We start from the raw sequence: 27,851 nt of genomic DNA, 5'->3' as shown, positions 1-27,851 counted from the left end.
TTCTCATTGTTTCATTTTCTTTCTTATTTAAAATAGGTTTTGTTGGTCCATGCTACAGATCCCTTTTAAAAAACACGTATCAAGGGAACATCCAGCTTAGTGCAAATGCAAAAAACCTTCTAGGATCTGTAGTCTTTTCGAACAGTGTGAGCCATCCAGTTCACTTTAGTAGTCCAACTTTCCCGGAGTGCTTCATCAAACTTTTGCTTAAATTGTTTTAGTGCTTCTTCCTCACTCTTCCCTAAGGCGAGAGAGTCCTAAGATGACAGGAAAACAAGTACTGTTAGGAATCTCACAAATCACAGTTAATGCTGCCTCCACCTTGCAACACAAACCACATTCTGTTTTTTTCCTGTTCTGACACTTTTTCACCTATTATCCATTGAGCAATCTGTCAAAGGTATTTTCTGTGCTTAAAGGCAAAACTAAAGAGGTAATAAGCAGATAATTTTTCCCTTCACAGGTCTATGCTTGTGCATAAGCCAAGATGTAGAACACCCATGAGGTGACTCTATTTAAGATGAAGGGATGCTGAACTCATTATATAACAGTTAAGAGGAACATGTATTCACAGTTTCCTTTGACTGCTAGGACTGACTACTGACCTTGTTCTATAAAGCTCAAAAAGAAAGCTTTGAGAACTAGCTGGAAATCTTGAGAGAAATGGAAAACAATCAAAATGTATTCATCTTAGTATCAAAATTCACATGCTGAGAAGTCCCACCGAGTCGTAAATCATACTTTACCTTGAGATACTGGATGTCCTTGACAGAGGTTAGCTCTGGAAGCCCTGCAGTTAACATCAGTGCAAAGAGTGTAATAAATAGGTTTCCATGTTTTCGCAGAATCAAGTATGCTTCTTCACAATACTGGCGGAACCTTCACGTTCAACCACAAGCACATGTGATCAAGACAACACATGAGAACTTACACAGATGACAAATGTATGTAATGATTTCCAAAAATTGTTAGCTGGTCTAACACATGTATTGTAGGAACACGGTAACAGAAAGGACACAGATATCTACAGAATCTCCAATGTATTCCCCCAGATATATCCCATGCCCTCCAATGAGCCCTTAAAACATCAGTACAAGAGATCAAAAGCTTTAAAACAAACCGTTCCTTCAGAAAAAACAAAAAATGCCACAGGTAATGCTTGTGTCCCACCTCCCCTAGAACCTTAGGTGAAACACCCTCATGATCCTCCACAACGGAACAGCAACTCTATAGCACCCCCTACCAATCCAGCCTGTCTCTGTAAGGTAATTCCTTCCTGCAGACATGGTCAAAATCGAACTCTCTGCCAGATCTGCCATGAAGACCTGTCACACAAGACACTTGAGAACTTGCTCAGTGTCCCCAAATGTGCCATTGTCCAGCATTTAATCTGTAAATTTCCACAGAAAATGGGAAGAACCCTTCAGACTAAGATGAGTAATAATTCAAAGAAAAAGTTATCTTCTGAAGCATTTATCAAGTGAAAGTGGAATCCTGCTGTCATTTAAAGTACTCCATAGTCCATAGCTCTTGCAATAGCACAGTCATCTAATGGCCTTTACATCATGGCTTTAAAAATGGAGCTACAGGTTGATTTCTTCTGTCTCCAGGATAGACACGGGTCACTGGCAGCTCTTTTCTTAGATGCACCATTACAACTGTATGTACAGCTTCTGCTACCAGAAGTAGCTGTAAGATCTATAAAGCCATACTTAAGTATTCACATCTCTGCCAGAAAAATTCTTCCTTTGAAAACAGATAGCAAAGTGAGAGCAAACATTCAGAACGCCCTTCCTGTCACTGGTGAGAATGTCACAGAAGGGAAAAAGACAGATCTACCTCAGCAGGTAGAATCACAGAAGACATCTTCCCTTGTCATGTGCTTTCACATTCCACTGTAGCTGTGCATCCCGAGGTGAGAAGGGGGCATGCCAAAGCATTGGATTGGAAGCAGAAGGCTCTATACCCCTAAGCGTCTAGATCATGGCATGATTCATCAGCACAATTAATGTGCACTGATGGACAGAAAGGGCAGAAGGGAGCCTACTTAAGTCCAGTGCTTCATCTTGCTTGAACAACAGTCTGTGGAATCCCTCCCTCCTGCCCAATGCTGCTGAAGGTAAAAAAAAGGATGAGCAACAGAAGAGTCTGCCATCTCCTGCTGGAGGAGATCAAAGGAATTGTATGGTTCCACTGCAGAGCTGCAGGTTTTGATGTATGAATTAACTTGTGTATATATTCGAGCTCAAGTAGAGAAGTAGATAGTGTTGTAAACGCATGTTAGCACACTTCAACACAAGTACAAATGAGCAAACCAAACCCAGGTGGGTTCCTGATGTGCTGAAAATTATGACCAGAGAACATCTCAAATATAAAAGGAAGAGATCAAAATAATACTCACCGACCAAATTTTTCAGTGTTCCCTGTTTTTCCTTGTTGAATAACATGAATGAAATCATAGGTCAGTATGAAAGGTACCCGTTCCCTTTTAATTCCAAACTTGGACTTGAAGTTTCCAAGTATATGCCCAAAATCTATATGAAAGAGCTAAAAACCAGAAATTAGATTAATTTATATGGTAAAATATTTCACTTTTCTCATATCTCTATAGGATGCTGATATCAAGAACAGGTAATGCATAATGCTACTCTTCAGAACCCATGCTTTCAACCCATTGGGAGTACTTAGTTTTAAACGTTTCAAGAATTATTTAAAGTCATTTGTAACATCCAGGCTCTCATGAGCAACCACTGCTACGAATCAGTGTGCAAAAGATTATCTCAGGTTTAAGCATCTGACATTTGCCAAGAGACATCCTGTTGGTAATATCAGATAGAAAAATGAGCCCGGTGATGAGCGCATGAGACTCAACATGATCGTATCCAAGGGCTTCCCACGTAAAGGTAGGAGCAAAACTAATAGAACTTACTCTCGGGGAACCTGTGGCAGGGCTCCCATTTCAGAAACAAAGATAAGGACATTTCAGCTTTCTTCTAGTAGGTAAAAACTTAAATAATACTGCAAATGTCCCTGAAACTCTCCTTTTAAAATCCTTGCTAGTTTTTTAGGCAGAATAATTTACAAGTTCATTTTATTGAGACACTGAAGAAATTAAAACTTCAATATAATTCTTACATATAAATATAATATAAATCTCAGAACAGAGACACTGTAGTTATTTTACCTAGAGAAAAGAGTTTTTTACCTGACCATTTTTTCTGACCATAATATTGTCACTGTGTCTGTCGCCAATCCCCAGTACATAAGTAGCTACACAGTAGCCAGCACAGGACAGAGTAAATTCTTCAATGGCTCGATCCAAGTCATCTCTAAAACCACAAGGACAACCAATATTAGTGCACACAACTAGTAATTTGTGTTATGCCTGCACATCTAAAAGGATGAGGTACGCCTAGACTTATTTGAGAGAAAACACTGTAAAAAGTAGCAAAGGGGAACAGGACAAATGCAAATACGAAAGGCAACAACACCAAGACTTGCAACCCAGGTAGTTTTCTTGGGTTGGTTTGTTTTGCCAAATCTAGTATAACTTACTCAACAACATGCAGTCAAAATGCTGTAAAAGTCAGAATTTAGCTGAGTTGCTGTTTGAATCCCATGGATCTGAGGTGGAATTTGACACACTAGAAAAATAAGTAGTAACAAACCTACCAGAAGCACCACGCATTCCTCAACATTGAAATAGAAACTCGAAGGAATTTTGTGGCTCATAAATGAGACAATAACTGTAGAAATTACCCTAAATTGTATTCCTTCAGCCAGTTCAAGAGAGCATCTTTGTTGAAGGCAGCGGCAGCAGCAACGTTGCTGCTATTTAACTGAATGTCAGCAATGGTTTCTGAACTAGACACAGCCTCAATAAGGCCCGAGTGATCTCCAGTTGCTAAACAGCCATAAGGCAATATCCTGAAAGGAAACACAGATTCATGTTAAAAACAGAAATAGCAAGCATGTTTCTTTAGTGTATCAACACACACTGCGGGCTGAATACTCACGCTAACTTGAACAACCAAGGTTAATGTACAGATATTGCTTGCAAAGTTAAAATACCAGCAATACATTTAAAATATTATTTTTTCCTATTACAAATATATATAAAAAAAGAAGTTATAAGCAACCCTAATTTTTCTGTTTTCCTAGGTAACACGGTTACTTGTACTTTTGTAGGAGAAACCATAGAGGGAGCCCTTTGTTTTCATTTGTTATTTTACTGGCTAAGCAGTTACATTCATTCTAGACAAAATTATTTGTGTAAATGGGAAACAGCACCTCTTTTCCCCTCATTCTTCCGATTTCCAGTTAAAATGCTAGAAATCCTTTTAAATATAAACATAAACCAATATTCTCCAACTTTTACTGATTTTAAGCATAGAAACCTAATGAAAACCAGGAATACACCTTTTAACCTGCCTGATACGTAAGAATATTCCTGTGCATTCATACACAGTGTCTTGTAAAAGTATCTACAACACTATCATGGCATTAAGACACAGAGAGAGATGTGTCTAAATAGATAAGTGTAGTTTTTCCAAAACATTTCCTCACTCCAGATGCTTGAAGTGCTAAATGTAATAGCAACTTAGATGGGAGCTCAATGTCTGCAATGGCAAAGTAAAGCAACTCTTCAAAGGCATTGCATCCCAAATAGAGGTGTCAAGAGTATTACCTCAATTCTGGTCATGGATCCACATAGAAAAGAATGGATACCCATGCACAGCTAGCTACAGTACACAAGGTATAGATTAGCACTCACTAACTTACAAAGCTGTATAAAAAATTGCAGGACAATTAAAAATTAAATTTTGGGGGGTGCATATGCATATATATGCATATATTTTATATATTTTTATTATTTATATATATTTTTTATATATTTTTTTTATATAAAGAAAAAGCACTGATAGCGGAGTTTAATCAGTATTTATATATAAAGCAGATATTGATTGCTACAAAGCAGAAGCACATCCTATAACTGACAGAGTCTATTATCCCAAGCCATAAAGGAAAAGCCAATAACATTCCAGATGAAATTAATGGGAACTTTTTGGCATATTAGCTGTTAGGTAGCTGAACAGTTTCTCTACCTCACTAGTAACACACAACTGAAGCAGCACAAGTAGGAATAACTATATAGCTGGAGATTCTTCTCTCCTGGCAACAAAATGAATGGAAAATTAGATTCAACAGGGGATTCAGAACACACAGGTTTAAAATAAAAAGAAAAAATTAATAATAAAAGGAGAAGTGGTGATTTGGAACCTTCTTCCCATTTCTATTCTAATCTATTTCCTAATTAAAAACCCCAACAATCTAGACCAAAGGACTTTCACAATGAACAAGAAGGGATCTGTAATTACTGAATACCAGCGTCCACGATACAAGGAAGCACTGCCCATCCTTATCACGACATGACAAACGTAAGCCAAATATTGCCAGGTTAAAGTGCATGCTGGCCTTCTTCCATGGCATTTCAACCCACTCTACTTGCCGCTTAACTGGGCACATGTCCAACAACTTCCCCTTCAAAAGCAAGCAATGATGAAAGCCTTCAGCCCCTTGAGGACTCTGTGCTTACAACTGGAGGAAAAAACATCCTTGTCAGAGAGACAGTTTGACAGGAGTCAAGTTAGGGACAAATCCTCTGGGCCCTTTCCATCTCATCCTGGCCTTTCTGACTTCAACATCTGTCAGCAGGATATGCTCCCTGCTTTTTAATGCCTGTAAGACCACAGGCAGATCAACACAGCAGTTCTGGGCAGGACAGAAAATATTCTCCTTCACTCTATTTAAAACTGTTCTTTATTTCAAGAGCTTAATTCTCCAAAGCAGTATCTTTCCAAATCCAACACCGAGTTCTGGTAATTTGTTAACATATTCTCTGTAACTTCGGGCACAATGATTTAAAAATAATGTCATTTTTACATTTGTAACAAATACATTTTTCAAATACGTTTATGAGCTCTGATTTCATTCATACAGTCGCTTAACATAAGACTTGACACACCTTAAGGGAGGTAAAAATGAAAACTCATTATAGGTATTGAACTCAAGAGGTAGTGAAAATGAAAAAGTAGTCTGGCAAACTCCCTCTATCTGTCCATAAAGTAACCAAGTACTAAATACTTCGATAACCTACCACAGTAAAGGTCACTCAGCATAGATCAAACTCCTCAAATTTCAGATTTGCTTTTGTTCTGTTACTTTGCTAAATTCTCCCTTAACACAATTTCAATGCTGTCATATAGGTAAAGCTGCAGATACACTTTTTGAGGCAAGGATTACTCTCTCAAGAGGTGCAACACTGCAGACCCCACAGACAGATGTTATGCTCCTCTGCTGTGACAGGTATTTGTAATATTTAAACATTCCTCATAGAAACAAATAACAGAGAATGATGTGATCTTCTGAGTATGCCCCTACACATGACTTCAGGCACAGTTTTTTAAAGCAATGTAACTTGAAGAGTTTTACCTTTTCAGGGGTTTAAACCTCTGAAAGTCTTTTTGTCACTCTGCAGATGTAACCTCAATGTAAATACCATTTTATTTAGTGAGTTTGTTTCGTAATTGCCCATATTTAAAGAACAAGAAACAGCTAGAGATAAGCTACAGAAAGAACTGTGGAAGTTCGGCTGTACACATTTATATGTTGACCCTTTCCAGCTCAATTCTCAGGTAATAGTTTGTGTTAGAAATTAACAAGTATGGGGATTAATTAAACAATATGCTTTTTCGGTTTTCTCATTTCTCTCTGGTACTTGAGTGACTGATATCTAAGGTAAACTGAGCCTGAGCCAGACTTCTCTAAATGACAGCTCCTCTGGGCCAACGGTCGTTGCTGTCTAATGGCTGGGTCTGTATGAGAAGCAGATGCGATTTCCATCAGAAGCTTTATTCAGTTGTGCACTCCACGGACAGCCCAGGAAAAAGGAGTTACTGGAGTACACTGCCACGTGCTCCCACGTATTTCCCTTTCTGGTACAAACCCTAGTCTTGTTCTGCTCTGTGGTCAGAACACATGCATGGGACCGAGACAATGAAACACACCGTGTGTGAAATAGGCCAGTTTACCCATGAGACAAATTAGTTGACAGTTAAAGAAACAAACAAACAAATACACGTACATTTCTCCTTCTTCAGCTTTGGAGATCTCAAAACCAATATATATTTGTTGTTTCTCTCCAGAGCTGAGAAACCCCACTGGGAATATCATGCTTGCTTTAGACACAGAATGGGCTAAGATTTCATTTTAAATTACTACTAAATAACTGACTGTGGATTGCAGTGCAATTATATGGAAACTGATCCTATCCTAAACTCCTCAATGGCAGCATATTGGTTGCCATTTGATCCATGCTTTGTAGAAGCTGCATAATTTGCTTGTGGCAAGATATTATTGATTGGAAGAGAGAGGCAGACAGCAACTGCTTCTGCTCTTACACTGGTGAAAGAAGTGAGAAGCCCTGTATCGTACTTGCATGGAGTTACCAGACTTTCTGTAGTGGAAAAGAGTTGAAAAGTGCAAAATCCATTATGCATCCACAAAGGAAAAAGGGAAGCAACGACTTCAGGGAAACTAAAGCCTCCAAGGATGATACAGGGCAAGAAGAAATAACTCCACTCTTTGTATGGATGTATAACGTTGTATTTTCAGGAAAGCACCTTTTTACCTGACACCATACATGTTAACCAAGCAAAAAGAAGCCAGCAGTTCCCAACTCACGAACATGGCAACAGAACCACTGCTGTTAACCCATAGATTTTGGAGTTGCCTTTTCCAGTGAAGCATGCAGACTGTAAACACGGACATCACAGTGTCCTACCCTCTTAGCTGTGTCCTCGCACTCCAGGCATTCAGAGAGCTGTTCTGTCCAGTTCTGTTTTCCAATTAAGGCCATTTCAGAGCCTTCCCTTGGCAGCTGCCTGGTTAATCTCTCTTTGACAGATATCAAACTGTAGCCCTGCCTCAATCCTAGAATTTTATTTTCTAATCATGAGAGGATGAATGGAAGGAAGATGCTCCCAGTTAAGTAAATAAATGGAAGAGGCCAATTATAGAACTTCAATTCTCACTAGGAACTTCCCTTTTCTACTTTTTTTTCTTCTGAGAGTTTTAAGAAAAATCTTAGACATCAGAGACCATTTTTGGTTTTCCTTTGTTGAGTTAAAAAATGCCTTAGTCAGGAAAAGCATATTTGATGACTCCTGATCGCTATTCCTGTTTGCTAGGCACGGTGTGTGGCCCAGGCTGGAACCACAAACTAAGCTTCTGGGAAGGCAGCAACCAAAGAATGCCTCATCTGGGATTCCACAGCTGCCAGAAGTTGTCCTTGCTCCTAAACGCTGGATCAGTCTCCTCACAGTCTATTTATAATGACATAAATTATCTAAAGTTTCCTCAAATCAGTGTTCAACACATGCTCAGCCACCTCATCGCAAACATACACTTCCAGAAAAAATTTATTGTTCACATTCCTTCCTCATTCCATACTTTACCCAAAGAATCTTTCCATAAGCAGCCTAAGTAACAAGTTCATAATCTTACTTCTCTGTGCAGGCTGATGTTTTGTGCCTTATGAAGCTCCCACTATTATGCTTGAACCACAGAAATTTGAAATGAGCTCAAAAAATCTAAATGGAGTGTTCCAAGTAATATTTAAATAAGTACTTCTAACCTTACAAACAGCAATTAAAAATGAACACGCAGGATTACAGCTCTTCCACAGGCATACAAAATTGAATATATGGCCTCCAAATGGTTTATAATAATGTGACACCCAGTATCTTCTTTAGAACTACTTCTCTAAAAAGAAATAAGAACTTGAAAATTATATTGGCGAAAACTGGTGCATAGATTTGGCTGGACAAGTAACCCCAAAAATAACCAATACCCCTTTCCTCCCCCCCCAAAAAAAACCAATAAAAGCCCCACAAATTGATACTTCTCTCCCGAGACCCTCATCTTCATGAAGCCTGTATGTAATTAATACAAGATGGACATTCCTCTGTTAAATTTGGTAGGAAATAGATTGCAAGTATAAAATTTATTTGGACATGTGTGGCCACAGCAGCACAAATTATACATGCCCTTAAGGAAAAAGGCCCAGAGAAATAAGAAAATGTTAAAAAGAAGAACCTGTATTTGTGCATTTCACAATTCTGGTAATTGTCAACCAGACAGTGAAATTATATTATAAAGAATCTCAAGCCTCCTACTCCCCCACCCCCAAATTACCAGTATTTAAAGCTGACCAATTTCTAGAGAGGGTTTTGCTTATTAGGCCTACCCACCAGAGATTCGTGATGGTGTATTCCAGATGCAGTCCTCAGCTGCTAACCTTTGGCCAGCAGATCTGTGTCCTATGGCTGTACCTCACTTTCATGCATGTCTTAGAACTTAAGAGTCACAATTCTTATCATTACTAAGTCCCCGTTTGTGCATATGCCTGGAAAATCAGTGACCACTAACAGGTAAGTTTGTTACATGATAAATTTATGAAACATCTCTGTTTGTAAAGGTCACAGACACAACAAACAAACAAAAGACACGAAACCTGCTTGCTGGATGCTTAACTCAGGAATTGTTTCCTGACCTCATACAATACTTTTTATCTAGATGATTTTCAAATGATGAAAACAGTAAACTATATAAGAGAACAGTGGAATTTATAATCGGTGTGGCAACTTAGATAAATGGCAAGGATCATATCCTTGCACACCAGGGAAATATTCTGCTTGATAATAAACAAAACCCCCCAAAGTTTAACTTCACTTCTTCCATTATTTCTTTTCATCCTAAATTCTTTTGTAATGCGGGCCATCTAAGGCATTAAATGCCAAGAGAAGCCACCTAATTAGTTACGGTAACTGCTTCCTATAGCCTGTTCACCCTGGCGATGACAACTGAAACCTTTGGGCAGCCATGTAGATGTGTAGAAAGGGGACAGTAGGTAAGATAATTAAAAAATGTGAAAACTTTACTGCTAAAAGCAGACTCTCCATCCAAATAAACCAGCCCTCAAGAGATCCTTACCGAAGATCCAGACCAGCTTCTTTCCAAAGTATGTCCATTAGACGCAAAATCTGGAGCGTCAACATGTCCTGCCGCAGATCTATAACGAGAGGTTGAAACTGCTACTTCAGTTTCTCAGCGTGCTGTAGACAAGCTTCCTAATGTTCATACAGCCTTCAAAAAAGGAATCTAAAAATACTCATCAACCCTAAAAGGTGAAGGTGGGATTAACCATAATTATATGGTCATCATTGATCATGTGTATACTTTGAAACCAAGTCAGAAGATGCTTCATTTGTCTCCTGATGTTAGAGTAAACCCTGTTTGTATTACAGCAATACAGACCAACAAGCTTAAGTGCAAGTGTGGGAATGAAGACAGAAAGGAAAGTTTTTAGCACTGCTTACCATCACCATTTTTAAAGATGATCCCTACAAGATCTCCTCCAAACATCTTGTTGTTGTACACTATCCATAGAGGCTTCATTTTAGAATCCATATATCTACATTTCTCAACACTAGAAGAAAATACAACAAAAGTTTTAGTCCAGTAATTCAACTGAAAAGTGTCTGAATGTTGTACAAACACAACAGAACACGCAGACTGGAAGCACTGAAATGTTACCTCTGCTTTCATTCTGCTACTAGGCTATGAGTGCTTACCAAGTTACGAATGTATTGTTATAGATGGAATGTATTAAATACTGAGATTGGCACACATATCTCTAATGCTTTCATTAAAAATCTGCATTTTCAGAGAAAATAGTTTTCTTTACATCCTTTCCCATCAACTTTTAAACTTTAAGTGCTATTAAAAGTTCTAATGGTTTTTGTGCTTATTATTATAAACAGAAGCCAGGAATGCTGTGTAATTCACTTTTAGCCTTATATTTATCTCTATTTAGCTGTGATAATGCATTGACTAAGAGAGTATTAAGTTTCAAGGCAGAGCACAAAACCTTCAAACTTAACTGATAACCTTAGGCAGATTCCCAACAGCAGGTCTTCTCTCACTATAAAAAAAAGTTCCCTATGACAGCACATCTCCTGAACAATACAGCCAAAGGAAGTTACAGCACACACAAGTTTCTCCTTTACTGTTCCCATGCAAAGCTACAGTAGAATTTCATTCCCTCATTCTTAACTTACTGGAGTTCTGACAGTATAACAGAAGGATTCAGAGGAGACTGGAGGTCAGAAAGTGCTTCTCTATAAGCATTTTGCTTCAAACACGTCTGCATTGCATCTTTTCCTTTTGCTTTGCTTTGCTTCATGGCATTCAGCTTAATTAAACTATTCAAAGTCTTCATTTTATTAAGGGCTTCCACCTGAAAGAGATATTTTATCTTTAGAAGGTATTGCTCTGATTTTACACATAATACAATGCAAAATCCCATTTCAAATCTAAATGAAGTATTAAACAATTCTACAACTTTTTAAAAATGGAAATAACAGATGGCAATTAAGGCGGCCTTTCCCAAGCAACTCATGTCCCAGAAATCCCATTTTCTTAAGTAATAAAGACATCGATGGGTGAAAGCTCCAAAGTTTTGAGTCACGTTTTAAAGCATGACTTAACATTCCCAAAAAGATGAATGAGGTATTGTAGTGTTTAATATATTTACACAAAGTCTGTCTTCAAAATACAATTTCTGTGCACTAACTCAAAGCAGCACATAACAGAGGTGACTCCACACATACTGAAGTCAACAGAAATAACTGAGTGCTTCATACTTTTAAAATTTAAATCAAACATTACTTGAGGTGAGCTGTGGATGCAGACACTTCATTGCGCACATCCCATTAGCTGCATACAACACAACACGGCCCTGTGACCACTTGCAGACAATTTTCACGTGCATAACTACACATCCGTAACTCGTACAGAGCAGAGTCTTAAACGTTTGCTCATTAAAATCCCGCTGAAGTTAGACATAAGGCAAATGCTCTAATCAGTTAAGGCATTCCAAATCATAGTGTCTCATCTAAGCCATACTGTTACCTTAAACACATGTAAAAAGGCAAGGCAATTATCTCGCAATCATGCAGGTGGATTTAACCCTTTTTTTTCCCCTTCTGTTTTGGAAAGTTTTTACTCATACATAATTTCTAAGGAAACAAGTCAACTAGTGATGTAAATGTACATAACAGAGAAAAGCCCTTCAAAAACAAACCTAGGCAGCACATACAACAAATAGATTTTGTGCATTGCATCTACATCTATACAACTTGTTAGACATATATAAAATAGTAGTTAGAACAGTCAGCTGTATTTGCACTAGCCACAGTCAACATGCACAGTAATACACATACTCTCTAGCAAACAACATCAATTTAATAATTACAAAAGTTGATTTCTATACAAGGAAGCTTCAGTCTAACTTACAAGGTGCTGAGTCAAAACTTACCACTTCTACAGACAGAATGACCTCTGTCAGGCAGGATGCTGTGGAAATTGTATGCAGTTTGATTATAAAACTGAGGCAGTGGAGACCTGCCAGGTCAGCCATCTGTCAAAACCAAAAGCACTCTGCTTTTCCACTATTCTAGGAGCTGTACCAACATCAGTGACAAGGGAACAAAATGGAACCTGTGCTGTACAAACAGGAACTTTTTGAAGTATTTCTACTTTGAATTTCTTCCGTGTTTGCACAGTTGGGAATTTTTTTGCCCCTTCTTTGATTGTACTGACATTTGTTTCCTGTGAAGTGCACAAAAACTTTACTGACCTTAGGTCTATTGCTCCAAGCATTTCATCACCTAATCTTTTTATGATTTTGACAATACTAACAAGCACACATGTGTAAGAGATGGTCTCTCAATGTCCTGTGAACTGCAGTAATAAAGAGCACAACAGTACATTCCTGTTCCATATGCCTCTTAAAACATAGTTTCAATATAGACAGTATCAAAACTGTTAGAAACACCACTCATCAGACAAGTACCTACTCAGTGAGTCTCTGTGGCCTGATACAGCAGATACATTAATTCCAGAGAGAGATCCTTTTTAGAAGATTTTTATTATAATAATCTAAATTCACTGCTAAAACTGCATTAGAGACTTCAAGCATTATTTGTGAGTCTTTCTTATCAATCTGCTGATACATTTGTACTTAAAAGCAAACCTCTCACATTTACTAGGGTATTTAACAGCAACCATCTCTATTTTTTTTTGTTTTCTGTAAATGTCAGATTTATAGTAACACTAAAACATGTTTTTGGTTTACTTCAACACCTCTATTTCCAGGGAATACTACATTATACTACAACTTCACAGGGTTTTGCATCACCTTTTAAAAGAAGCCAAAGCTGCAGGAAACAGTTCAGGAGTCATCTAGCTAAAGTTTAGATGGAAAAGTAATAGTTTCTATTGAACAGGCTACCCTTACTGGGGTAAAAAGGTCACAAGTCTCCAGTGCACAGAAACCCTTCTTCAGTTAATAACTCAGACAGCCTGCTGCTCTGTCCAGAATACAAGCAGACTGCTGAAAGTACCTCACACCTCTTGGAACACTATAAAGCCAGCTCCCTACCTCTGAGGCCCCACAGCACTAGCTGCTTTCCATACCAGGGAGGAGCACTCCATCATCCATCTGGTTTCTGTGTTATTCCTCTGTCTCACCCATGCTTCCTTCTCTTCCCTGCTCCCCAGCAGATGGATTTTGTCAAGGTTACCAATATGCCCCACAGAAGCAATGGAATAAGTGTTTGAGTTACAAACTAAGATAAGTCAAGGTTTAAAGAAGATGGGAAGTCTATACCTGTTTAGCAAGTACTTTCATATGAGCAACACTTCCTCGGCAATAAGCTTCAAGTATCAAACCAAACTGTACTGAAACGGCAGGTATGTGAACCTCTGACCTATAAGAAGAAAAGCCACTCATCAGACTACAGTACTTAAAGATTGGCATTTTTCAAGTCATTACAATAATGAAAAGCCCCCATACAAACAAACAAAAAACCAACAAAAAAATAAACAGCAAACCACCTCCTGGCCATGCAGATAAAACAGAAAGTCAGATTTCTAAAGAAATAACAGAACATTTATGTGCTGAAGATTACGAGGACTGGCTATAGTTTCCATGCATGCCTCTTGTTTCAAGGTCTAGGACTGCTCTGGAGACAGTAATGTTAAGAGGTAGTGACTGGGTATTTGTTTTCAGGAGCCCCTTTTATTCAAGACAGTAGTACTGATAAGTCATAGAAGGTGATACTGACAAATCAGGGCTGACACTAAACTACGTGTTCTCAAGTCTCTCTAACTGAAGACCCCAAATTTGCCTGAAGGAAAACACATTGAAACAAGCCACTGAACCTTATACCAGGGCCAATTACCCTCAAAATACTTTCATGTAGTACCTACCCTTTTTTATTTAGAAATATTAAAGTAAATTGCACTTTGAAGTTAGAATCAACCCATGGTCCATTCTGCAACGTGGCTGCCTTTCAGGGAACCAGTCACCAAGAGTAGCAGCTACACAGAGAACTGCTCTCAACCATAATATATATTTTGCTCAATTGTGAGGTATAAACATTGTACTTCTACTGCACACGCAGCCAAAACAAACACTAAGGTTTATATACAAACATAACTTTATCAGATAGAGCTGAACGCACTTGGGAATATTTTCTAACAGAAGATTACAAAACACTGTAATATATTCTCAATTATAGGCATGTTCTGATCTTTAAATGCCAAAGGTAAAGAAATGCAAAGAGGACTACAGTAATGGCTCAGTCAGATAAGTCCTCAGGTAATCACATTTGAAAGTCCAGTCAGGCTCCACAGTTTCAGAAGGATGTAAGGGAAAAACTCCTACCTTAGATGCCAAAACAACATCTGTCCTATTCTCCTGTTAGCGAGTGCTCTCTCTAAAAGAAACCTGGAGAGCGCACAGTCAAGAAAAGGTTCATATTTCAGGACTTGCACAAGTTGAAGGAGATACTGAGAGAGCTCTTCATCACTAGAATGAGGTACATAAAAGCAGTTAGTAACAGAGTAACTAGATTAATGATATTCCAGAAATTGAAATGCATAGGACAAATCCAACAATGACAGGTTTGTTTCAGTAACAAGAGTGTCTCCCAATTTTTCAGTCACGTGGAGAGGGACAATAATGCACAAGTTAGTGCAAGTGCCAGACTGGTCAATTCATCAGTAAGTTATACCTCCAGCAGAGTCTTACGGCTTTCAAACCTGGAAGTGAAAAGATGGTGTTCTGTCATAGGCTTCTACAAGATCAAGACCTAGGCCTCAGAGCTAGGTTAAATATCTGGGATATTAACTATTTAAAATTATTTCAGGCTGGACACTGGCTCCCTTTGAGCACTCAAACCTCAGACTAAAGAGATGGACCTGTGGAACCACATAAAGAGGAACCTAGCAGTTAGCTGCAGTGAGCATGGACAAGAACTGGCAATAGTTGCATACACCTATCAAAGTCACTCAGCTTACAAAGAAGGGGGCGCAGAACATTCATTCCACTGAAAGCAATTCAGTTATCGTGTCTGTCAAAGTTACTACTTGTGAGCTAATAGGTGTTAATTTATTAAGATACTCCTACAAAGTGATCCATCGAGTCAAAACATTTTGTTTGGGTTTTGGTTGTTTGGTTGGTTTTGGTTGTTGGGTTGGGTTTTTTTAATCATACCAACAACAAAAAGGTTAAGGAAAAATACCTACATCATCTCTGAGAAATCAAACAGTGCCCAAATTACTCCTACAAGTGCAAATTTAAGTATTTAGCCACATACTTTTATAAGGCCCCTAGATTAATTAACTACTTCAAGTAATAGTCTAACATAGTAACAATGTTTCCAATAATTTTCTATAAAATCCTGTGTTCTTTTTCTCCCCCAAAAAATTTCTCAGACGACAATTATGTCACTCTAGTACAAATGCGAATGTTCCTTTACTTGTTACATTTGAGCATCTCTTCAAAAAGGCCTGCAGTATTCAAATTTTCTGCCTAAGATGGAAGGAAAAGAGTAGAAATTCTTCTGCCCATCGCTTGAAGACTTCAGAGGTGCAAACACTGAATTCTTTTATTCATGCCATCTGAAAAACTTCCGTAACTTGGAAAGATTTTTCAATTATGATTGAAAATCATAATTCAAGTTCATGTAATTTTTATTTCTGCTAATAGGATCACCTTTAGGTTACAGCTTTTACCAGCTGCCTTCATCAGGCTTTTTAATGACATTGAAAATTGATTTCTGACACCAACTGAACATGATTTTGCTTCAGAGCCAGAACTTAAGAATTCTGAAAGTAATTCCAGATCTAACAATCCAGTATTATTTAGGATAGCCCAGCAGCCAAATTGCTTGCTTGCATTTGAAAGAAGTCAAAACACTCTTGGTGGTTTTTTAACCCCCAAAAGTCTAGCCTTGACCATTAAAAGAATTAATCATTAAACTATTCACCACATACAATTTAAAATCCAAGGACAGGAAACAGGCAGTAATGCTGCAAATGCTACTGTTACACAGACCTTGCCCTAGGTTACTGTGAGGAGCAAAATTATACGTGATAAAGGAACAACTGCAGATAGCAAAGGCTACAGTGAAGAACGAATAAATCAGTAAGTGTCTGGTTTATTTATTATAAGGTACATCTTACACTTATATTAAATTATGCAGCCAATCCCTGACAGAGGGTGAGAGGTGGCTGGATGGCAATTTTTATAGTATTTGACCATTGTAATACTTTTTCCCTTTGTTCTTAGAAAGTTCTCACACTATCTTGCTCTCCTTTTGTTCAAGGAAGGGTTGGTTGAAGACACAACCCTCCCTGAGACAAAGGCACACTGCTGTTCTCTCAGCAACACAGAAAATAATCACTGAATACACGATGTCAGAATAAGGCTTTATTTGGCTGCCAACGTGCTTATCTAGAAATTAGCCTGCTTTATTTGGCCATCTATTCATGGCAGGCAGCGTGCTTAAATCTTTCCTCTTTGGGGTTTTTTTTCCTATAAACAAACAGAATGAAGTTTTTCACTCCAGATGTCCATGCATGCTGAAGTAACAGAACATACTCACCTCATTTGCTTTAAACAACCCACTGCATATTCTCTGACGTACTGATCTGGATAATTGAAATCCAACAATTCTAGTGCTTCTCTGGGCAGCAGTTTGGGCCATATCTGAAGGAGAGCCTGAAGCTGTTTTAAAAAGAAGATTCTTAGGTTACTGGTAAAGTAACTACTTAAGAACACAGATGGGTATAACCGCCCATAAAAGCATTCACACTAACAGGAGGAGGTTAAAGACTGGTCAAGGGAGCAGAAATAATTCTGGGAAAATAGGCCCACTTCTGATTATGTTACTTACCCTTTAAAATGATCCAGATTATGTTTTTGACACCAGTTGTCATTTATACTTAGTCTGAAAAATTGGTTTCTTCATACATAAGAAACAATGCACAATAAACAAAAATAAGGTAACCCCAGATATGTATGTATTAGAAACAGTTTCAATAACATTTAGATAATGTTTTGTCAATGTTCTCACGATTATATAAATATTTTGGTAATGTAAAAGTTACACATTTTAAAAAAAAAAAAAAAAAAAAAAAAAAAAAAAGGTTTTTGTTGAGAGAGATCTTTACCGAAACTATTTATCCACCTCAACTGATGGAGCCTTTTCCCACAGGCACTGTGGATAGTCATGAGCTTTAGTTGCAAAATGGATGATTCAGGTTAGATATTAAAAAAAAAAATCCCAATACTGAAGACAATGATGTGCTGGAAAAAATTACAGAAAACACTAGGGTGCTATTTTGGACTGCCAAGAAGAACACCTAAAGGTCTCAAAAATACACTGGATTTACTGCGTTTCAATGAAGCTATCCACTGAGAGCATATTTCTAATGATATGTATATAGTGGTGTGACTGGAGCAGTACATTATTGCTCCAAATAAACAAGCCCCAATGTGTAAATGCAGTGCATCAACAGAACAAGGGTTTTCTTCTGTGTAGGAATGAGTCATAACTCAAGACAAAAATACCCTTTCCTATAGATAATAGAGGTATTTCATATTTGAATAGCAACTTATAAAGTCTGAATAATTGTAAGATCGTATTTCCCTCCTGATTTTGTAATCCTTTTACACCAACAGTGAAAAATCTCCATTTCTACTGTATGTCATAGTTCAACCAGTGCTTCCAGTTCAAGTATGACAAACACATATGTGTACATCATAGCCTCAGCGTGCAGTTAACAGACGTGGTCATAACACTGTTTAAACACCTGGGGGGCAGATTCTGAACTGGTTCATCTGTCCAGTTTAGTGACATTCGGAAGGCAAGAAGTGGGCACAGATCACTCCAGTGCAAAGCCAGTGGCCATGCTACAATGCCAGAAGTGGGGGAAACATCAGTCCTTAATGTCATGCAGAACTACAGCCACCAACATTTACATATCATGGATACTTACATGGTAATTCTGACAGAAATACTACCACTGAGCAGATACTTGATACAACAAAGCAGATGTTGAAAATGCAAGTAGCAGATCTGCTTGTCAGGCACACAGCAAGAAACTTCAACACAAATGTGTTGGAACCTCTAGACAGCCTACTTGAAATGAGGTGCAGAACCAACAAAACCATAGAAACATTTTGTTCATCATGACTGATCAAAATGAATGGAGAACCTGAAGTACAGTCTGAAAAGACAAGTCAAAGTAGACTTACATGTTACCTATATCAGACGATTAATTTTAAAAGTCATGGCCTCCAGCATGTACGTTAACTATCAAGTTTGTCTGAAGTTACAGACCTCACTTTGACTGCTGGAATTACTTCCGAGTTTATTACAATGAGAAAAAGTTAAGTGATACAAGCTTAGAGGAAACAAGATCTAAATGACCTATGAAACAGCCAAGGAAATTCCCCCAAATATCTACTGCTCTGTTCACCTTCTGCTTTGGAATTAAGAGAGAAATGCAGCCCAACTAGCTCCACATCCCGGGCACATCACACGCTTCTCACAAGTGCAGGTGAGTGGGTATCAGAGATAATACAGCCCATTTGTAAAGACACTTGACAGTTCAAAATATATGATTCAAGCTCTTAAAATTTCTCTGTAATATCAAGCATGTTAAAATGCTGCACACAGGAAATACTGTGTGCTTCTCTCACATGGTTTGCAACTCCTAACATGCTGTGAGAAAACAAGGAACTTCCATTCTCAACAATCTAAATCTAAAGGCTTAGAGAAAACTCAAATTTAGCCTTGGAGTGACAGTAGTTTTCTATACAAAAATAACCACTATTTCTTTCCTAAAAGACAAGCTTACTATAAAAGCCAATACAATTTAGCACAGGCCAGTATTTTTATGCCAGTTATTTCAAGTACTTAAGAAAATTAGTTGTAATTTTCTCTAGTTCTCATTAATGATGGTGTCACTTGACTGAAAGTGTGTGTTTTGTTTGGTTTTAATAACAGCTAAGTTCTGCTTTGAGAATAAATACTGCCTGTGAGTTCTGCTAACAGGTCCTGCCATCCTTCTGCTCTGCTGAGCAAGGAGGTTATGGCAACAAGAAGGACAAACACCTTCAGAATCCTTCAGTGCAATATTGAAATACTGCAACACAGTAACACCTTGGATGGAATCTATACAGTAAATAAACACAAAAAAGCTGCTTGAGTTTATTTACTATAATAAATCCACTGTACATAATTAGATGGGACGTTGAAGTAGTAGATTACAGATGGTCTACAATCAAATATAATGCTCCATTTCTAAAAAAACTTACTATTTCTAAGCTGCACTAACAGAAATATACTTTTACAGTTAATTTTTCCTACAAACGGCTGGTGTTTGCTTGTTTTTTGGCTTGATTTGGGTTTTGTTGGCTGGTTGGTTTTGTTGTTTTAAACTTTTGTCTTAGGTGTCAAGACTTTTTCTGAAATACTTACAGCTAACAATAGGCATTAAGAAAACCTCCCAGTAGCACAGCATGTGTGCTGTAGCAGCACAAATACCGCAACATACAGCTGGTACTATATTGATTTAATTTTAATGCAAGGTAAACGGTGAGTCCTGCTAATGCTGGAATTCATAAGATTCATGAGGCTGCCTTGCCTTACCTGAAAAGGTAAGTCATTGGGAATACTTACATGTATTATAAAAACATTAGGCGTGTTTAAGGATATGATCTCATTTTTCAAATAGGCTATTCTTGCTGTCAAATCCACCACTAAAATATAAACCACACTACTGTCTATAGATAATCAAATACAAATGCTACGTTCCTTCACAAAGTGCACAGTAACAAGCTAGATGACTATGTGCTTTCAGCCATCTGTTTAAATAAAATGCTTTATACATCTTTTTCAATATTCCCAAATTTAAAGGGCTTTGAGCTGTCAGCCAATATCCATACTCCAAATAACTCTTCAGAACCTTACTACCAAAGGCTGTATTTCAAAGCCCCTTGTGAGCAATCAGAACGCCTTTTTCTTCACTTATTTTAATCAGTCAACAAATACCTGCTTCTATTTCCACATTTTGTATTTCCAGATAACTTTTAATAATGAACAATAAATTCAGAAGCATATAATGGAAGTACTAAGGAACAAAGGATTCTTGAACAGGAGAACACAAGGAATGTGGGGGTGCTGTATTTGGTTAGTGTTGTGCTCACGGCACAGACAATGAGCTAGGATGAAACTCCGTTTAATTTTAGAAGTTCACAAAACATACATCTAGCTGGTAGGAAGGGAATAACAGAAGATCAGCGATACTTGAGGCAAACTAACATTCTGATGGACTGGATAATTACAAAATCATGTGATGAATAGACAGAAGTCAAGTTTTCATGGAGTGCTTTCATTTTCTTCCAGTCACACCTAGCTTGGAACAGGTGAAAGTCAGAATAGACTTTAACAGAATTTATACTACTTAAGCTACAATAGAAACTTGTACTACCAATACCAATCCTAGGGCAAATGCTCAAAGTTTTCAACAATGAAAAAAAATTAAACTAAATGAGACTGGTGGAGAGACAAGTACTAACTCAGTGCAGCAGTCTGCAAGAAGCTGAGCATCAGTTAAACGTGCAACCTGTTAGGATAAGCAGATGAACAGTGAGCACTGCACTCGGGAACTCTGGCCAGACTTTCATAGTTTTGTCCAGCCTCCTCTTTACACACCTAGGCTAAAAAGTTTCAATTCAAACCCAGGAATCTGTTACTTTATTACTTTTAAGTCAAGTAGGAATGGTCTCGCTATAAGCTCAAATAATTTTTCTTAGATCAAGGTTCCACTTACTCTCAAAAAGCGTCACAAGAGTTGGATTCTATTTGGGTAAATGTAGAAAAAGGCAACTCCACCAGCTTCTTTACTATAGAGTGAAATAACCTTGTGCATCTATAGAGCAAACAAATGACACAATTTTACTGAAAATGTTATCTTGTGTCACAGCACCAGTCTTGAAGCTCATAATTACTTAGAGTTACCTTAGAGAGATCCTATTTGGTCGAACAATCAACATGATGAGAAGGGAGTACTTTGCTTTGTACCACATCTCTAAAGAATCTTGTCTGCCTCAAAGAGGTTTAATTACACAGTCTGAGTTGTGGAATTGTGTAATATTCTAGCTGACTATGCCTGAGCAGAGGGGTTGGACCCTTGCAACCTAAAGGATTCTGTGAAATTCCTTGCATTTAAGATCAAAGTTGAGCACAAAGTTTTAAAATTAGCCTGTATAAATCCACTGCTGTGCTTTTCTCATCATTCAGAGAACCTCTGAAATGCATTTCGGGTTTTCTTTTTGCTTTTTTTAATATAGTAAGTTCTTGCTTATGTGTCCGTGGCACAGAAGGTATACAATGAACTTTGGTTTATACAACAGTACCGTTCCAAAATGTCTATACTTGGGAAAGAAACCCTATTTACTCATGATATAACTCCAGGATTTCTCCCCAGCATCATTGCCTTTTCCCTTACCTGAGCAACATCTTCAAGTTTGTTCCATTTTAAAGAGAGCAGCAGTTTTGGCAATGATTGTGGAAAACTTTCACGACAGTCATATCGCAAAGTCCAAATAAGATCCATTTCATTTTCACAGAGTTGAGATAAAGGATCTCTTTCCATTATTTCTTTTAGCACAACATAAAACTTCTTACCACCTCGACCCTAGAAAATGAGAAACAGATACGTAATAAATAATGTTTTCATATATTCACTAGGACTCTTATAATTTAGCTCAAATACTAGAAATCCTATACCAGGAAGAGCATCAGCTAAAACTCATGAAGCACAGGGGACTGACTACTATGCCTTTCTTTCAGATTTCTTTAAGATGTAAGAACTGTAACTATTATGTTCGAAATTCAGAGTACAGACATTTCTTCAGAAGTAACTAAACTTTAGAGTCAATGACACTAGATGGCAATATTTCTATTTTCCTACTCTAACATGGAGAACTTTCATTTAAGGATGCATATGCTTTCTCCTGGCTTTTTCAAGTGAGCAAATTTAATAAATGTATGTTTAAATTTGACTTTTCCAGACATTAATATCAATTCTGTTAATCAGATTGCAGATTGAGTCTTCACACTGGCTCAGTTAATACCTTCTGTCCCCAGCCATGCCTTTATGCAAAGTGCAAGGGCAGAAATTAAAGCAATGGTATCAGCAGCAATAGGATTCCATAAATTAATGTGAGACAAAAGAAACTGCTGCTTCTGAGTAAGGAGGTAGTATTTGAAGGAAATAAATCAGTTTTAATGCATACTTTGAAAAACAATATGGCAAGCTTAAAATACCAAAGCCAACTTTATCTTCATAAAGCTGAAGAAGTTTCTATATATACAAATTTTAAGATGTAGGCCAAAGGTCTTTACACTAATGGAAAATAAAAAAAACAAAGGAAAGTCCAGAAGAATTGGTAGCAGAAACAACCAGCTCTCATCAAATAACATTTTGCACAGGTATCCCGCCTGGTGAAAAAACACATCTCCTACATACGGAATTTAAGTTTAGCTCCTTTAGAAATGATAAATGCCTAAGCCTTGTATCATGCTGAAACACTTTAAGTATTTTCATGTAAAAATGCCACTTAAGTATAAATTCTTCAGGAATGAATATGAAACTCTAGTTGAAATACAATGCTTGTTTGGTAAAACTAAGTACACAGTCTGTTTCTGTATCAAAATAAACAAAGTCTTGACAATAAGGTGATTCTTGTGTATAGGAATATTAATCTTTTCATTTGAAAGTCACAATCCTCTCACATTGGCATGCTGCTATTGAGGATTTCCAAGTATTTGCCACTGAGTTGTCTGCACCCAAAGCAGCAGTGAGTTTTCACTTTTCCCAAGTGCTTTAGGCACTTGGCATTGTAACTGACACATATTTTAATTAACTGCTTTATTCTTATATAAAATATAGTTGTTACTGTTGATGTCACTGTGCTTTTCGCCATCTTAAACTGCAATCTTCTGTGCTTGGTGAAAACATCTTTCTCTTCAAGACAGTACTATCCACTTCCTCTAAAAGAGGATATAACCACCATATTTAAGAAACAGCATCTTCTAGATCAGTGACCATTTTCAAAAGAGATTCTTTGGAAACATCATACTTGTTAAAACTGAGCAATTTTCCAACAATATTTTATTCCACCTAGGAATGTTTTCCAGATTCAGATCGAATGTAAATCATGGTTGTGTGCCAAATCCATAGAATACATAAAGCAATTGTGTTTCCTGTCAGAAAACAGCCAAGAAGTCCAAGATATATTGGAAAAAGAGGATATACACCTGAATTTTAAGGCAGTTCAAAGTGAATTACGTAAGAAAATAGAGCCAGCAGAACTGTCATTATTTGAGCAGTTGATGTATTTCTAAATTGATGTAGAAGATAAAAACCAAAAAAACCCAGAAAATTAGTTTTTAAATAGTCCCTAGCAGGTGCTTACCGCCATTGCAGCATTGTCACTGCTCCTTGCAATCTCAGCTGCCTTTTCAAGTATCTGCAAAGACATGTTTTTAAATACATTAGATTTCAAAACAAATCTGACTGCAATGGAAAAGTAAATACTATAGAAATTAAGCAGATAAGGAAATGTTCATAGAATCACACAGAAGCATTAGTGTCGGAAGGGACCTCTGGAGATCTTCCAGTCCAACCCCCTGCCAAGGCAGGGCCACCCAGAGCAGGTTACACAGGAACATGTCCAGGTGCATGTCTCCAGAGAGGGAGGCTCCACAACTCCCCTGGGCAGCCTGCTCCAGTGCTCTGCCACCCTCAGTGTAAAAACCACAACGTTCTAGTGCTGCGCTCGATGCTTGCCTCCTTGTGCTTTTTAGAGTTACTCAGTTTGCAGATAAACTCTGAAAGTTTCTACAAGTCCAAGCTTTGTTCAACTGAACTACCAGCTTTGTTCAGCTGAACTACATTGCTCCTGCATTAGACAATAGTTTTCTTCTCAATTGTCAAGGCACTGTTGCTCATTTAGCCCCAAACAGCTATTCACTGCAAGTGGATTGGTAGGAAGACCAAAAAGATTAATCCATTTTTGCACACTGTGTTTCTTAAAATAAAGATCTGCCATCTGATGCTCTGTTTTCTTGGCAGAAACAAGCAATATGACTGAGAAAATGAGAAGCAGCCACACACCAAGCAAGTCTCATGTAGACAATTCCGAAAATCAGATTCTCAGCTGATGTAGTTCAAGCAGCTGCAGTGTTACTCCTGATTCAACAGGAATCACCAAAAGAATCTGTCAGAGACTGGGTATCTTACTCTCTTTTTCAGTATTGAAAGTATATTTCAGTGTAAATTCCAGTATACCTCCAGAAATGGAATGAATTTTCAAAGAGTTTGGGGCTCTGATTTTCCCACTGATACTGCAAAACAGTTTCATAACTCTAGAGAATTGCAAGTAGCAAAAGTTACTGGAAAAAAATAACTGTCAACACCCAACCTCCCCCCCCCAAAAAAAAAAAAAAAAACCCAACACGTTTTGTAGTATATACTCCCAGTTGAATGCTTCCGATGTTTTATTACCAGCTCTGCAACAGTATTCTGGGATAATTCATTATCGTGCTTAGGATTTCTCAGGTTTAAGAATGGGTTAAAGCCACAAAATAAGAAAAGCCAGCAGCCAAACCAAAGTTGCAAGGGATGGTGAAGAGATCAGACACTACCTTAACATCAATACATCAGGTACCTTAACTCAGTCAAATCATTTGTCTGTATTCACCCCAGCATTTTAACATAATGAAAGTTGGTATTGCAGGTACAAATAGAAGAACAGAGCTAGAACAACTATGCAATTACTTAAGAAACTTTTACATAACACGTCCATGATATGCACATTAGAGCAGCTTTTTCTTCTGTAGAAATACATTTAGTGTAATGAGCAAAAACTTACAGCATTACAAATGAACCAAATGAATTAAAATAAGTTCAGTATGAAGAGTCAACTGGTCAACCGTAATTAAGAAGGCAACTAGTCCTGTTCTAGCTCTTAAGGCATTTCCAATGCTGTTTTAATACAAGAACAAGGAAGAAACAAACAAACAAATAAATATCAAACCAAGAACCCTATATTGTTATTTGATTTCGTTTTGATGAACCTCAAACCCAAAATGCCCCTTTGATCAAGCAATTTTCTCTAGATGGTTACTAACTGTCCCCAAAACAAAATTTAGACTAATGTATGTATACGTTGAACATTGTTTTTATAATGCAGCATTAGCTGTCTGGTTTAACACTTCTTTTATTACTTAGCTTTATTTGCTGGTTTGTGAACAACTTGCTATCTAGCATCCACACTACAGGCATTACCACGTGTATTCCAAACCTTCACTTCCTTTCTAGGCATTCTTAACCATAGCTGTAGAAAACTGCAGGGCAACTTCAGTGAACTTAGTTGAAGAGCAGACCCTAAGAAATCCCTTTTTATACAATATTAAGAGTCTACTTATCCTTAAAAGGATTTAGCTCATAGAGGAAAGAAGCGTCCCAAAGAGTGGGTAAAATATGTTAATATAAAGAAAGAACAGATCTTTATAGATCACAGGCAACTACGGCTTGAAGATTTCCAGAATGGCAGATAAGCGTAGCTTTTCATAAGGTCACTGATATGGGAGACTGATTATGCTTCTGACCCTCAAGAGACTATGTACAGTGTATTTTTAGTACGTGTCTTCAAAATACTAACTGAAGACCCTGAAGTCAGAGCACTGGAACTCTCACACAGAGCAAGTTTAAAAAACTGCAGTATGTTAACTAAAAGGCAGGAAGTGGGGAATTGATTGGAAGAGGCAGTGCTGAAAGGAAAGAAGAAATAGCTACTTACACATAAGCAAGACTGCTCTTTATGTCATACCTTACCTTATCAAAGGGAGGGTAATTAATAGGCTGTTTTGCATATTCTTGAAATCTAATGTGCAAAGCTGTTGCATTTTCAGTGTAAGGGTTAGTCTGGACAGTTCCCATTGGGTTCAACATTTCTTCAAGTTCATCTGAAACATCAGACAGAACAATTAATATTATAGGCAAGGCATGGATTAAAATCAGAAAATCTGAAAGGCAAAAGATGCTGTAAGCAAATGCTTACTGTATACAATGGACAGAAGCATGTTTTGCTGCACAACACTTTTTAGTACAGTGCACTCTATCTCCAGCATAAACCACCCATACCTCCTACATTCACCGATGGTGGATTATGACCCAATGAGAAACTGATTTTCTCTTTCCAAAATAAATGTAACAATCAAGGGAATGTGACATATTCTTTTACCAAAATACCCCAGTACGATCTGCAGCTTCTGTAAATCAGTATACACACTGCCTCTACATGAAATAGCATGAATTAAATAGGAGAGAGCTTTAAACCAGATTTCTTTCAGCACTACAGCCAAGTTGATACAGGGTTTCTCAGGGCAGAATGAAGACATGGAGATTTCAGACACTCTCACTAATCAATCTGAATTGTCAGGGAAGGAAGGCTTAAAAAACAAGCCTAATTCACATTTTTTGTTAATGCAAATATTGTCACATACAAGATAGCTTATCTATGTAGTTTGTGGTGCATAGCACAGGGAGCCAGATGAAACTTAAACTGCATCTTAAAAACAAGTAAAACTAGATATAAACATGCATCTACTTTTATGTGATTTTCACTCCATAACAGATAAAACACTTTTACAATAATATTTCCAGCAGACTCTTGCCCTTGTCTTTCCTGATACACAATACTTTCAAGAAATAGATTAAGATATTAAATAGTTATCCACATTAAAAGAAATACAATAAAGAGATTATGATAGGGAGAATTGAACATGCATACAGTAAATACTCTACTATTTGGTACGACTAGTCTTGAGTCTGACAAGCATTTAAAGTCCAAATATTAAACCTTACCAGGAAATGATGACCAGCTGTGCAGTACCAGTTCTCCGTTCTTCAACTGCCCTTTATAATCAAACACCATGGTATTTACCCAGGCTACAGGATAATGCTGTTAAAGGAAAAAATCATTACATGGAAACTGAGATGCCAGTGAACATTACTGTGTAGCAAGCTCTACACTGTAGACAAAACTGAGAGGGTTGGGGTTTTTCAAATGGTGGTATCTTTCAGAAAAGCAGTTAAACATATGCATAGTTTTCAGTATGTACCCCAGAACCACTGACTGGTACTTGGGCTTCATTTTAAGGGTGTAGAAACATGCATTTCCCTGAATGTGAGCCTAGATGCTAATTTGTCCATCTTTTCTCAATCACAACTCATCTAGAGATCAGAACAAAACTGACCTTTTGAAATACAATTCTTTAAACAACCACAGGCCAACTGGC

The 27,851-nt window shown here is 37.6% G+C and overlaps 1 protein-coding gene across 2 annotated transcripts; it reads right to left on the bottom strand.

The window, feature by feature from the left end:
- PIK3CB (phosphatidylinositol-4,5-bisphosphate 3-kinase, catalytic subunit beta) lies at nt 1-27,508 on the bottom strand. 2 transcript variants are annotated; one of them, XM_010019245.1, is made up of 15 exons: nt 27,418-27,508; nt 26,386-26,516; nt 23,963-24,016; nt 21,991-22,179; nt 17,076-17,197; nt 14,852-14,995; nt 13,793-13,892; nt 11,181-11,359; nt 10,440-10,549; nt 10,054-10,132; nt 3,760-3,927; nt 3,206-3,329; nt 2,402-2,547; nt 747-879; nt 1-257 (listed from the first exon to the last, which is right to left on the bottom strand). In XM_010019245.1, the coding sequence occupies exons 1-15, from the start codon at nt 27,485-27,487 to the stop codon at nt 120-122; spliced, it is 1,887 nt and encodes a 628-aa protein (XP_010017547.1). In that variant the 5' UTR covers nt 27,488-27,508; the 3' UTR covers nt 1-119. The 2 variants fall into 2 exon arrangements, with proteins under 2 accessions (XP_010017547.1, XP_010017546.1); XM_010019244.1 differs by lacking the exons at nt 23,963-24,016; nt 27,418-27,508 and having other exon boundaries at nt 26,386-26,502.
- Between the last annotated feature and the right edge of the window lie 343 nt (nt 27,509-27,851).

This window comes from Nestor notabilis, unplaced genomic scaffold (assembly GCF_000696875.1).
Source record: "Nestor notabilis isolate BGI_N333 unplaced genomic scaffold, ASM69687v1 scaffold27397, whole genome shotgun sequence".
NCBI classification, from domain to species: domain Eukaryota; kingdom Metazoa; phylum Chordata; class Aves; order Psittaciformes; family Psittacidae; genus Nestor; species Nestor notabilis.
Note: the sequence above shows the minus strand (reverse complement) of the source record. Positions and strands in the feature narration are given on the sequence as shown.

What these genes read in the sequence shown, in the direction of transcription:
- PIK3CB (XM_010019245.1), bottom strand. Translation starts at nt 27,487, where the DNA reads ATGGTGTTTGATTATAAAGGGCAGTTGAAGAACGGAGAACTGGTACTG. An exon ending in CATCTTTAAAAATGGTGATG is followed by an intron (nt 10,133 to 10,439) that starts GTAAGCAGTGCT and finishes CTCTCGTTATAG; the next exon opens with ATCTGCGGCAGGACATGTTG. An exon ending in AGGACATCCAGTATCTCAAG is followed by an intron (nt 258 to 746) that starts GTAAAGTATGAT and finishes CTGTCATCTTAG; the next exon opens with GACTCTCTCGCCTTAGGGAA.